The sequence below is a fragment of the Maniola jurtina genome, chromosome 20 (genome assembly GCF_905333055.1).
Source record: "Maniola jurtina chromosome 20, ilManJurt1.1, whole genome shotgun sequence".
NCBI lineage: Eukaryota > Metazoa > Arthropoda > Insecta > Lepidoptera > Nymphalidae > Maniola > Maniola jurtina.
This window is the reverse complement of record NC_060048.1, coordinates 3,244,859-3,259,557: the sequence shown is the minus strand read 5'-3', so window position 1 is coordinate 3,259,557 and position 14,699 is coordinate 3,244,859. Positions and strand designations below refer to the sequence as shown.

General features: G+C 34.7%; 2 protein-coding genes across 2 annotated transcripts in view; one reads left to right on the top strand and one right to left on the bottom strand.

Annotated features, from left to right (window-relative positions):
- Positions 1-9,348, bottom strand: part of LOC123875712 (ras-related protein Rab-23) — a 35,114-nt gene extending 25,766 nt beyond the window's left edge. Inside the window, exon 1 of the mRNA XM_045921706.1 lies at positions 8,988-9,348. The gene's annotated coding sequence lies outside the window, so the exon portion shown is untranslated. The remainder of the gene's footprint in view (positions 1-8,987) is intronic.
- Positions 9,349-10,305: 957 nt separating this feature from the next.
- Positions 10,306-14,699, top strand: part of LOC123875891 (ubiquitin carboxyl-terminal hydrolase 14) — a 33,702-nt gene continuing 29,308 nt past the window's right edge. Inside the window, exons 1-5 of the mRNA XM_045921963.1 lie at positions 10,306-10,469; positions 11,803-11,981; positions 12,581-12,688; positions 12,947-13,061; positions 13,240-13,489. Coding sequence (XP_045777919.1) covers positions 10,454-10,469; positions 11,803-11,981; positions 12,581-12,688; positions 12,947-13,061; positions 13,240-13,489 — 668 coding nt within the window. The 5' untranslated portion in view covers positions 10,306-10,453. The remainder of the gene's footprint in view (positions 10,470-11,802; positions 11,982-12,580; positions 12,689-12,946; positions 13,062-13,239; positions 13,490-14,699) is intronic.

The window sequence follows — 14,699 nt, the reverse complement described above, 5'->3', positions numbered from 1 at the left end:
GTCATTAACTTAACAAAGGTCACGGAACTCAATTTAGAAATAGTTGTACCAAAGGAGTTACCCGTACTCAGAGGCATTGGTGCCAATCTTATAGCTCTAGTAGGTATGATGACTGTTTCCGTAGTAGTACAAGGTATAAAAAAAATAAACCATTAATGTGTATATCGTTGAATATTTTGTTATTGCCCAGTCAGTCTTATTGGATAGATAGATAGAAGTCTTTATTGCACACAAAAACACATGTAAAGGACTACAACACAGAAAGAAGAAAACAGAAAAAAAACTATTGTGTGCAAAGGCGGCCTTATTTCTTAGAGCAATATCTACCAGGCAACTTTTGCTGAAACAAGAAGCTAATGTTGTATAGTACCAAATCGCAAAGAATTCATCGATATTACTTATATATAAGTACCTATAGTAATTAATTATTATATTAATAAACATAATAAAATATAAACATGCATACATAACTATTATAAGTAAATAATATATATATACTATATATGGCAATATAGTTACTTGCATAACAGGGATACATATAATAAAATAATAAACGATATTTAACTATTATGGCAAAGATAAATAAAATTCTTTAAGACTATTTTAAATATGGGCAGGGATTTCGAATTCCGAATATTTTTGGGCAGGTCATTCCACAGTTGTACAGCATATACTGAAAAGGATTCCACGTAGAACTTTGTCATTCATTATTAGTAATTCTTTCACCTAAAACCCGGATATTGTTATCACAAGGACCTCTGCTGCGATTAGATTTCAGAAGATGTCGAGCATTAAAACACGCTTAGTAGCAATTATAAAAAAAAAAAGATACAGAAATACATCCTAATACATTACGTGCTATTCAGATTGTTGCTGAACCCAATACATGTGGCCAAGTTTTCGTGAACGGTTCGGTTTGTGGTCCGGAAGGGAAGGAATATTATCTTCTCCCGTGAGAGTAAGACATCAGGGATAATCGTGGTGTCCTGCGTATTTACAACGTTTCCCTGACATGATCGTGAAGAGAAGGGAGCACTTTTGACACACGTGATTCTCAAAGGTTCTGGATTCATGCAATGTTACGTTTTGTGAATCCCAGGAAAATGATGATCTAAACTGTAATCATGATTTGAGTACAAGTGATCGAATTAAAAATTACAAGAATTAGTAAAGAAATACCTTGATTGTTTTTGAACGGACTTCGTGATCTAGATGGTGATTGAATTCGAGGGCATGAAGACGGTTATCTACCGACTGTACCACATGTTATACGCTGATCGTACGTTGGTTAGGAACATGGTACAGAAGATGGTCGAGCATTAGACAATTTGGGAGTCAACCTTATCATACGCTAGTCCAATTTTACTTGTGCATAAAATTGGTGATAAACGCTTTTGTGTAGATTACAGAACGTTAAGTCGCAAAACTAACAAGGAATACTATCCACCCGCTCGTATCGAAGACCAACTCGACCAATTAGAAGGCAACAAAGTATGCACATCATTAGAACTGGCCTCAGTGTATTACCAAATATCAGTAGCAGAGGAGTCACGACAGGACAGCTTTTGTAACCCGCGATGGCCAATACAAGTAGAACCGGATGCCTATTGGTTTAGTGAATGTACCCTTAGTATTCAATCGTGTAATTAATAAAATACTGCTCGAGGCAAAAACTAAATACACTATCGTCTATATGAATGATGTCCTTATTTATTTATTTTATTTATTTTTAATTTTTAAGGTAAACTAACAGCATGATCACAAAACACTTATATAGTACACTGGTATAGTGGTGTAACACACCACTTACAGGTATATACAATTTGATATGATAATTAAAAAAATAGCATTAAATTAATATCATTCCATCTAAGGACGTCGCCAAAGATCAAAAGCGATTGGAAGAGGTTTAAAAAAAATGCTTGAAGGGGCGGCGGGCTAAAAATTAAGCAAATGTCATTTATTCATTGAAACCAGAGACTTTTTTTGGATATTCCTATATTGAGGCTGTAACTAAATTTAATAAGCTCATCAATCAACATAAACTGCAACAATTTCTAGGACTATTTGGATATTGATAGACCTATACTAGAATTGTATAGCCCAAATGCTGAAGCTCAAGCTGACACAGATGCCAGTATGAAAAGTGTAGCTGGTATCCTTCTTCAGGCGAATTCAAATGGAGTTTTCCAGCCTGTGTCATATTTTAATAGAAAAACGAACACGGAGGAGTATAAGCACCATTTTTATGACCTAGACACTGGCGGTGGTCGCATCTTTAAATCGGTTTAGAATCTATCTTATTGGTATTCCTCTTAAAATATTTACAAACTGTAACGTGAACTACTCCTGTAAAACCACGAATTGCTCGATAGTGCAATCAAACTCATGAAGTTGAATCCACCATTGAGGATTCAACATTAAATGTAGAAGTGAAGAGATCCTGAGTGATTAAATGAAGCTATTAAGGTGTCATCCGAGGAGGAGTTAGCAAGTACTAGAGAAGAAGCAAAAGTTAAAATAATAGAAATATAAACCAATTATAGAGAAAAATATAATAGTCATAGGAACACTCCCAAACAATATTCTGAAGGTGACCTAGTAAGAGTATAGCGGCAAATGCCTGACGATGAGCAGTCACAGAAACTGGTTGTAAAGTAGTAGTCCATATCACATCATAAAAATCCTTCCTAATGATAGGTGTGTCATTAAAGATACGCCGTTATCGCGTAAAAATAACCGCTGCTACGAAGCCATAGGTGCAGTAGACAAAATACAGCCAGGGCTAAATTTTTCTATGGATTTAGAAAGTAGTTAAATATGAATAATTATGACGATACGATAATTGTAATATAATATGTAATTATAAAAAATGATGAAACGTAATTGTCAAAGATTTTAATATTATGTTTTAATTTTTTTAAATATATCAAAGAATTCTTAATTAATTTTTAGAATTAGTTACTCTAGTTGATTGTGTTATTTTTAATTATTATTTGTTACTATAAATTGTAAATTTCGTATAACAGAGCGAAGGGACTCGCTCATTGCAGGAAGGCCGAGCTGTAAGCTCACTTATCACTTTTAGGTAAACTTATATTAGGTACATAAAGAATTACATTATAAATATTTAAAATGTAAAAATAATAATTATAAAATATCTGCTACGTCTTTAATATTGTGGTGTAGAGCCTAGAGGCGACATTCATTCAATATGGAACGACAGAGCCGACGGACGTATTGTGATTGTATTCTGTTAAAGCTGTGAAATATACAAAGTGAAAACTAATGTCGAGATTTATTTAAATATCCTGATAACCTGAAGCTGTGGCTACAATAGCATAATATTCTTTTATAAAAAATAAAAATGTTTTCAAGGTTAAGTTTGTATATGTATATGTATGTAGGTATGTAACTATGTGAATGTCTTTGTACTTACCACTTGTTTAATAGCGACACCTTTATCAGGAAGTTTAGGAATGTGGATTATACCGACTATCTACCTACCTAGTAGAAATCAATAGGACAAAATTAAATAATTGACTGAGCGAAGCGAGCTCTCTGAGTCTACTTGAGTGAAATTGCACTTGTACGTTCGTCCATCCGTCTGTCACAGCTTTATAACTTCTGAATTTAATTATTTTAGATTTTAACTGATTGGCCTTCAGCCAAATATTGCATAAAAAATGTAAAAAGCTTTATTTCAGGGGGCCTCCCATTCGAAATGGGGGGCATTATGGGAAATCGCGAGGAGGTGGTCTTAGGACTAGGAAACACTAGTCTATACTAATAAATAAAATTAGTCTATTATAATTATAATGTGTACAAACAGTCGTTCGAGTATGTAGGGTTTGTCCGCGAACATTAGGGGCATTATCTTACTGTATATTTGTACGCTGTGGCACTAGGTGGGACGTGATTTTAGTGGGAGATGCGTAGATATCGCGTCGGACCACTCACCGTGACGATCTGGACAACGACCCGCGGAATACTTACTAGGAACGAATTTATTTTACTTTATGAAATCTTATTTATGAATATATAGTTAAGATAACGTGACCATACGTCCCATTTCGAACAGGACCGTCCCTCTTTATGGTTCTGAGGTATTAAGAGGGCTCTCTCCGTCACTCGCTTCTACTCGCTTCATACAATCGTAGTTCCAATTTCATTTGAATATTAAGCAACCAAAGTCCATGAAATTTTGCAGACATATTCTAGAAACTAATATCTATGTCTGTGTTTTTCTAGATTTCTGTTTAAATATTCGGTTTCAAAGTTACGCGGTCTTAAAAATTTACATACAAATCTTTGAGCCCCTGTAATTTTAAAACTACATATTTTTAGAAAAATCTAAAACACCACAGACACAGATATTAGTTTCTAGAATATGTCTGCAAAATTTCATGGACTTTGGTTGCTTAATATTCAAATGAAATTGGAACTACGATTGTATGAAACGAGTGGAAGCAAGTGACGGAGAGAGCCCTGTTAAAAGGAAAAACGGAACTGTCTGGCTGTCTGTCCGTCCGCGTCCGTCCGTCCGTCCGTCGTGTCTGTCAAGCAAACCTATAGGGTACTTCCCGTTGACCTAGAATCACGAAATTTGGTAGGTAGGTGGGCCTTATAGCACAAGTAAAGGAATAAATCCGAAAACCAAGTATTTGTGGTAATTTACTAAAACTAAATCACATATAGATGGCGCTGTCGTCATTGACTTGCTGTGCTGCACATAAAATTATTAAAATATCTTGTATGATAATTTAAAGTAGGGCGACCATACCTTCAAGAAAAGTATGGATAAGAAAGTATTCAAATAAACTTTTACAAGGGTTTTTCAATTGTAATTCGTATTCAATTTAAGATAATATCATGCCACGTAGGTACATAATAATATTGTCTCATTAATAAATCTTACGCGTTGCTGGAACGAGGTGCGAGTCAAATGCTCTTTTATCATTTACTAGCTGATGCCCGCAGCTTCGCCCGCGTGGATTTAGGGTCTAAAATCCCGTGGGAACTTTTGATTTCCCAAAAGTCAACGACAAAGTCTTTACTTGGTACAGATACCTTCAATATCAATCAATTTATAACCGACAGTTTCTAAATCCCATCATGTATTGATGGTGAGGTATCCTGCAGCTTCAGGATTGAAGAGTTGGAATCCAATTTTTTTATGAAACAATGTCACAAAGTTCCTCTATCGATTAAAAAAAAAATTACGCAAATCGGTTCAGAAATCTCGGAGATTTCGGTGTACATAGGTAGAAAAACACAACTCCCTTTTTGAAAGTCGGTTAAAAAAGTAGCCTATGTTACACCCTGGTCAATCCTCTACTTATCTGTGAAAATCCCGTCAAAATCGGTTCAGCCGTTCCCAAGATTAGCCTTTTCAAACAGACAGACAGACAGACAAAAATTTTAAAAACGTGTGATTCAGTGTTGGTATCGTTCAAATAACCATATGAGCTTAATATGAGGTAGTTATTTCGAAATTACAGACAGACACTCCAATTTTATTTATTAGTATAGATGTAAGTAGGTATATGATTTTCGTTTGTACAAATTTTATGTATATGCTTTTTGTAGAAGCAAAGGTACTTTTAATAAATTATGCATACTTTATTGTGTCTACATTATTGAACATCTTATCGATACGATATAAATTGGTGTTGAGAGTATGCACTGAGTATACAACATCAGCGTATTGTCGGTCATTATAAATTCTTCACACATCAACTGTACGAGACGTCTCGCGGACTTCGCGATTCTATTCTATTGTATTAAATTCTATTGTATTCTTATTTCTTGTCCATTAGGGATGTGTAGCAAGTATTTACTGTAAACGTGCAGCTTACTTAATTATCTATTTATCTAAACAGTCTTTGTTGTATCTGCCTAGGTATAAGTATTCATATAGGTATTAACTTACCCACGAAAACAGAACGCAGATAACAGATGAGAAATTTTTTAAATGAAATGATTTTAAAATGTAACCCTCGAATTTCCACATTTTATTCGAATTTTTTGGTATTTTGCACTTTTCAGGTAGGATGAGCCGTGTGTCTAAGACACATGGCTTTGGACCACAGATTTGTAGATGTAATAAAGCTGTCCTAAAAATTTCATACTTTCAATGATTTCAATTTCTCAATTGCAGGTAAAACAATTTGAATGTTTGAATGTTTGTTACTCAATCACGCAAAAACTACTGGACGGGTTTGGTTGAAATTTGGAATCGAGGTATATTATGTATACTCTGGATTAACACATAGGCTACTTTTTATCTTAAAAAAATCAAAGAGTTCCCACGGGATTTTGAAAAACGTAAACGAAGTCGCGGGCATCCTCTAGTAAGTAATAAAATTAAAAACCTATGACGAACTTAAAGGGCCCCCTGGTGGGTTCTATGTTCTTTATTACCGACCAATAGCTGTAAAACACAAATTATCCTCACATATTTACAGCCTCACGGTTTAAAAAGATAGTGAGTGGTAAGTAGTACCCTCACAGCATGTGGTTGTGGAGTTAGAATCTGGAGTTATATGGACAAGATTTATAGATAGCGACAATATTTTAAGGCCTCACGATACTAGGTGAATGCCTTTACAGTATTAGGTTGAAGAGTTGAAACTTGGACCCGGAGTTTACATTTTATTAAGTATATTTTCCATAGTGATAAAATGAATGTGCAAAGTTCTATGAGAATCAGTTCAGTAGAGTACCTAATTGAACACGAGAAAATAAAAATTAAAACGAAAAATCAATAGTGCAGCGTCCCTTAGTGGCCTATATAACTGTAAACTATGTCTATGAATCTACTTTGAGATAATACCTGAGCAGAAAACTACATTATAATCGGCCCAGCAGTTTTTCAGGAAACTGTTAAGTGGCGACGTAATAAAAAAGTGCTTCCTTGTGGAGTATAGCTGTAAAATTCATAAATATGTACTTATATCTAGGAACTTATTCACATGTCACACGTAGGTATCTACTTGTTGTAAAAAACTGCATTAAAATCGGTTCTGTAGTTTTTCACTAAATAGTAAAAAAAGGTACAAAGTACAATCATACAAACACACTCACAACTAACTCACATAGTAGCCAGTAGGTATAATAATATTAAAATATTCTGTCTCAATTCCGATGTGGGTAATAAACCAATTGCCAAAAAGTTAGAACAACGCAAAGTAAAAATGACTTTTATAATTACATACATAAATCCTTGTAAAATTATTCAAATAAAAGCAAAATTTATCGTCTTTAATATTAGTCCAAAAGGTAAGTTTCTGGTCTGATTTATACCCTCCATATTTCATACCTATCGTTACTATATGTACCTACAATATGCAGTTTTCGTATCTAAGAAGAACGGTATAAAAATCAAATAACCGTGACCAATTCTCGACTAAAATTGGCGTTACTTAATTGCTATAGATTGCAAAAATTTGCATTCATAAAAATGGCGTAAAATCGGAAAATATATTATATTCGGGTAATGGTGATTATTTTTAAAAACTCCAGACATTTAACAATTTTGAAGACTCAAAGGCCAATCCAATTTCACGATTAGGCGTGAAACTGTCTTGCCGGTATAAAAAATATCGGCTATGTAGTTATATAATTTGTATCTACCTACTATTTGGTTTTCTTTTGTTTACGGACAAACATTATTAGAAACATGATATACCTACTTAGTTACTTACCTACTTTACATTATTTTATCTCAATTTACTATTTTAAATAAATTGAATAAAAAAACTACTTAAATATCGTATTTAATGTTAAATGAATGGTACCTATAGGTGCACTATTTTCAAGCGAAATCATTGTCACCCTATAAAAACCGGCCAAATGCGAGTCAATCTCGCGTACTAAGGGTCCCGTACTCGGGTATTTTTTCCAACATTTTGCACGATAAATCAAAAACTACTATACATAAAAATAAAAATCTGTTTTAAAATGTAAAGCCCTTTCATATGATACCCCACTTGGTATAGTTATCTTACTTTGAAAATTGAAACACATTTTAATTTTTTTTAATGATGTAACCACAAATTCGCGGTTTTCAGATTTATTCCTGTACTTGTGCTATAAGACCTACCTATCTGCCTTTCATGATTCTAGGTCAACGGGAAGTACCCTATAGATTTTCTTGACAGACACGACGGACGGACGGACGTTCGGTCGGACAGACAGACAGACAGACAGATAGGCAGACAGACAGACAGACAATCAACAAAGTGATCCTATAAGAGTTCCGTTTTTCCTTTTGAGGTACGGAACCCTAAAGATAAGTAAGGTACTGCGATTAATATTCATTCTAAAATAGAGAATCATAATTTAAGAGGGGTCTCTCCGTCACTCGCTCCATACAAACGTAGTTCCAATTTCATTTGAATATTAAGCAACCAAAGTCCATGAAATTTTGCAGACATATTCTAGAAACTAATATCTATGGCTATGCCTGTGGTTTTTCAGATTTCTGTTAAAATATTCGGTTTCAAAGTTACGCGGTCTTAAAAATTCACATACAAATCTTTGATGTAATTTTAAAACTACATATTTTTAGAAAAATCTAAAACATCACAGGCACAGATATTAGTTTCTAGAATATGTTCGCAAAATTTCATGGACTTTGGTTGCTTAATATTCAAATGAAATTGGAACTACGATTGTATGGAGTAAGTGACGAAGAGAGCCCTGTTAAAGGCACTTCAGTTCCAAATAGGTCAGACGTTGTTGCTACACTTAATCATAGTTACATACGTAAAATAACGTGTTAATAAACCTATGCATAATGCATTGATTTAATGGGTAATCACCTCAGACCAATTGGTAAAGAAGATGACCACTCTTCAGGTAGGAAAGCAAACGGAAAAAACCTGATCATATGACCACGCAACTCATCAAAAGTACAGGACAAATTCCATCATAACTCATAATAACCAAAGCGTGTTTTTATGAAAGCTCTCAGCTAAACTTACATTAAGCTCCCTCGCAAGTACTCCACATAGATTTACCATTCCACTGTTTCTATAACTCTTTATAACACTAAAACACTGCAATATTCACTGGAAATGACACACCGAGTTATAAAAATTCAAATAAAAAGTGTACTTAGCAATTTTCTATAGAAAACTACACGCGAAATTGTTGTATGGTTAAAAAAAGTTCCACACAGCACGTTTGATGACTACAGCGGGTAAGCAAAGACTGGCAAATGCCTGCCGCCTGGCTGCGTCTGTGCAGGCTTCGAAGGAAAGTTCATCGAACGCCTGCGCACGTCGAGTAGGTACGGATTGTTCATGATTATTATATCGACATTTTCACTATTGTGCGATGATCATGTTACGTTCATACAGACTAAGTACCTAGGTACCTACCTATTATCTTCTTGAGTTTGATATTATTAGCGATATTCAGGAATTCTCAATTCTTATGCATTAAAATATACTAGGTATGTACTTACGGGTAGTAAGATGATTGCGACTTCGTCCGCGTGGATTTAGGTTTAAAAAAATCCCGTAAGAACTCTTTTGCTTTTTCGCGATAAATAAATGCTATTTATATATTTTAAAATATAGATGGTAAGTACCTAGTTTTAGTAAGCAGGAAAACAATATAAAGATTGTGGGATGGATGCCTTACAATTAATAATGACAAAAGCCTCAATAGTGACAATATGAAAATAATAGGTGCATTGGAAGCTCTACATCTCCTGAAGAAGCTTCGGTGTCGGGGTGAAACGTGCGTTGAATTGTTTTGGGATATTTGTGTGGTGCTGCGTGGTGGTGGTGCGTAAGCTTGCTTGGTGGCTGGCTTTTCCTGCATGTTTAGCAGTGGGAGGGCGGGCGGTGCATATCGCATTCTGCAGTATACAGATTTGTCTGTTTCAGCGGTTCCTTGTCAATGGAATTATTCAGTTTAATTAGATACCTGCAAAAACTCTTTACCTATGCTCTATAGTTTAACATTGTTACCCGCTTCCCGTTACCCTACTCAAAGTCGTGTCTTCGTGTCTAAATAACTTCGTGTAATAAACTAAGGCGGAGATCTATAGCTATAGAGCGCACTTTGACTTTGCTCAGACTTATGACACTGTTAAAAGGAGACAGTGTTATACCGCTGGCATAAATCTGTCTCGTTTTAACTGAAACTTAAGTCTAAGCAAAGTCAAAGTGCGCTCTATAAATTTCAACCTAAGTCTGTGGATATAATAAAATAAAATTATTGGGTTTATATGAGTTCATGTTATCTGTAGACTCTGTAAGTCAATGAAGGACTTAGTCTGTGATTTCAAGTTTGACTTTGACATCTGTCAAGAACAGTCAAGAAAAATCCAAATCCACGATTCGTGAATCTAACCGTGACTTTCAATAATTCTGTAATTTTGTGAACCCAACAATATTGTTTATTTTCATTTGAAAGTCTACTGATATTTTGGGAAAACATGCCAAAGGTTTCAGGTAAATATCATAGTTTGTGAGTTTAAAAATTGCTAATTCATTCAAACTTTTCTAGGTTAGAATTGTGTTTCGAAATCTGAGGTTCAAATATTATTCTCTCGTTTCTTGTAAACACTCATACGTAGTTATTAAAATATAATCTAGTCTTAATAATTTACAGTTTCCTTTATACTGCTACCAAATATTGTTCCTTTTTAACAAAAAAGTATCAATTGTAAACGCCTTTGTCATAAATACCGGCTTTCTGTAACGTCGGTTAATCTGTAAAGTTCTTTTAAATTAATCTTCTGTGTTTTATCGAAAAAAATGTCTTCTGGGATCAAAAAGACTGACTTGTTTATTCATTGTGAGAGTTAATAAACAAGTATCAATAAACTGGCTTAGAATGAAATTAATAAATTATTGTTTATTTTGTATTCACTTAGACTAACCATATTACATTATTATGACTGTGTTCATGTAGAGTAAGGTTCTCTTAAAAGTCCTGTGGGAACTCTGATTATCTAGAACTGATTATGCAGACTGTTTCTCCAAAATGCAACCTATCTCAGTACTAAAATTTATCAAAATTGGTTTAGTGCATGATCCATGAAAAGATAACAGACAGACAAATTTTCATATTTATAATAATACTAGCTGATGCCCGCGACTTCGTCCTCGTGGATTTAGGTTTTTAAAATCCTGTGGAAACTCTTTAATTTTCCTGGATAAAAAGTAGCCTATGTCTACTCTTTTGTGATGTGATTGAAGGACAAACCAACAAACAAACACCTTTCACATTTATAATATGAGTAGTGATTAGAAAGGCATTCAATGATATTATGATTTTATGATATTATGATTTTTTCATGTGTCACATACAATATATTATGCAGCTACAGGGCACAGGCGCAATCTTAACAATTTCTCATTTACTTACTGTACAAGCAAGACTCAATCGCTAAGAAAAGTTCATCAAAAACAACCAAACTATGATCTTGAAATAAATTCACTCAAATTTAGATGTAATTTCGTAACAGTAAAATGCATTTTCAACTGTACACAATGGTAAATCATATGTACTTGTTTGTTTTAAATACTTTTTGAGCGTAATTGATTTACAATACCAGAAAAACAGGTCTTACTGGTACAGTCTTCCTTCTGTGCTATTTAAATAAACAAATAAAGAAAAGTTTATACAACAAAATTCATATAACACAGTAAAATATAAAAATAAAACAGATGTTAAGACTACAAAATAAACTTAAAACTAGAAAATACAAGGAACAATATTGATATAATTTTGAATGTGAGCTAAATTTAAATTTAATATCTGTCTCGCTTCTTCCTATAGTAAAGGTGAAATGGGGGAAGGAGATGTACCCTGATGTGGAAGTGAACACAGACGATGAGCCGGTTGTGTTCAAGGCGCAGATATTTGCCTTGACTGGAGTTCAACCAGAAAGGCAGAAGGTTGTCTGCAAGGGAGTTACTCTGCGAGACGACAGCTGGGCTAATTTCAAACTGTCAAATGTAAGTTTATTCTTAACCTGGACAATATTACAAACCTACTTTCAGAAGTAACACTGGCTCCATAATATTATGCATATTTTGGTATGTCAAATTTCACTCTAGGGAAGCTGGACCGATCAGCTAGTATATTGTAAACTAGATCATGCACGTGACTTCGTCTGCACAGATTTAGGTTTTATAAATTCCCATGAGAATGATGATTAATAGATGATTTTCCAGAGTAAAAAAGGTATACATTAAAAGCTGTTAACATGTTCACTGCAGATACAATTCGGCTAACTATAAGCAGCCTGCTTTATACGATTATATTATGAGGCAAAAATCATTGCGTATTGGTTCTTTGATTTTCCAGGATACATTTCAGGTTATCCTATGTCCTTCTCCAGGATGTAAGCTCACTCTGTATCAAACATCAAAATCAGTTAAACTGTTGGGCCCTAAAAAGCTAGCAGACAGATAGACACACTTTTGCATTATATTATAGTATGGATGGATATAAATAGAAAAATAATGTCTATAAATTAAATGTAATTAATGTAAATCTCTAAAAAGAACTAAAAAAGAAGAAAAAAGACTTAATAAAAAACCTTTTCTAACAGAATGCACTGGTACTAGTGATGGGCAGCAAAGAGGAGGATGTGCCAGCAGCCCCCGCTGAACAAACTCGCTTTGTTGAGGACATGAACGAGGCCGAGTTGGCTTCAGCTGTAAGTACTGCTTTATCTTCTATATTATTAGCAAAATTAAACTTTGAAGAGAACCTTCTGAAGTCAATAATTCTCTCAAAGATATTGTTTTTTTTTTATTGAGGAGATAAATGAGATTAAATCCCCTTATTTGTAAACATTTCAAGTATTTCTCTAATAGGTGTAATAATTATTATTTTAAAGATGCTTATGGCTTGTTTGTGAGCATTAATTTGGTATCTTATATTCTTGTGTTACTTAAAAACGTGTTTTTTACAGCTTGATCTTCCAGAAGGTCTGATCAATTTGGGAAACACCTGCTACATGAATGCCACAGTACAATGCCTGAAGACTGTCCCTGAATTAAGAAATGCACTCCTCAACTATGATAAATGTGAGTTTTTCTTAGTTAGTCAATAAGTAGGATAAGATAGAATTGTAGGTTAACACTAGCAAAAGCAAGAAACAACAACAACAAAAATACAAGATCCCATATTAAGCGAGTGTTTCGATGTTTGATAAAAAGTTGTTGATTTGACTAGGAGCCATGATCCCTATTATATTGTCAACAGCGTCCGGCGGCGGCACCGCGGGCGGGTTGACGGCGGCGCTGAGCGAGACGATGCGCGCCCTAGAGAGTGGCGGCGCGGGCGCGTGCGCCGCGGCGGCCGCGCGCCTGCTGCACGCGCTGCACGCGGCGGCGCCGCGCCTGGCTGAGCGCGGCGCGGGCGGGCAGCTCGCGCAGCAGGACGCCTCCGAGTGCTGGGCGGAGATCGTGCGCGCGCTCACCATGAGGCTGCCTATCGCGCCTGAACCTGATAGGTGAGTAGTGTTGAATTGGGGATTCTGTATCAAAATTGGTGGGGATTTTGGATCACTCTCGCTACGCTCGCTCGCTTCGCTCGCCGTGATCCAAAATCGCCACCAATTTTGATACAGAATTCCCCAATTCTAAACTACTGTCCTCAACAACACATTAAATAAATGGAGTGTAGCTAAATCCAAGCAAAAATTAATCAACTATCCGTATTTTGAACAAACTATTCACATGGTTTAAGAACGAAATATTCATTCTATTTGCACGAGCAAATATGTTGATAAAACTAGATAGGTACTAAGAAACCTTGAATTTTAAAATTACTCTTCAAATGTAATATTTTTACAACATGAAAAACAACTATTTGGCTATAACAACCTACACCAAATATTGTGTTTTCAATACGAGTATAATCAGTAAATTAAATAAAAGAAGCAGGTATATGGAAATTAAACAAGCATATTTAATCATCTAAAACTTTATTATTCATACACCACTTTTTTAAACAAGTTACATTTTTCAGCGCACAGATGGTCGGATGATAAACACAACTATATATGTCAGAATGTGAATTATACAACTCATACAATGTTAATAAACGAGGACATCCTTTATCTTCTAAATTATGTACGTTAGGATTACTTAATATATCTTTTAACCATAACTGCTTTTCAAGGCCTTTACAATAAATATCATTATTTTTTAAAATATCTATTAGATGGTATTTATAGGTCTCGTAAGGCACGATTCCCTCGCTCCATAATATTTTTCTATTCTTTTCAATCCATTTAACTTGTTTCTTTTCTGTGTCTGTTAGCCATTCATAGGGATATGGTGGTTTTATTAACAAAACTTGAACTCGATCACTATACACTATAGCAATCTCTTTAGGCAGAAAGTAATTTTGATCATTTTTAAAACCTTGAACGTCCACAATAATTTTCATGATAGTTTTCGAACAATGTTACTCAGCGGCCTATACTCCACAAGACGATCGTTTATGATTAAACAGTAAGCGCTGGTATTGCTTGGAATTTCCTGAGACGTTTCTATTTCCAGACGAACATCAACTGGACCAGTTTTTAAATTTTCATTTTGTCTGGAACAATCTATGACAAATAAAGGCGCTATTTCTTTAAATGTATGAAGATCAAGCAGTGGATCAATAGGAAGGTTGTAAAACGACTGACGAAACTTGGTGTACATGTCGTATAA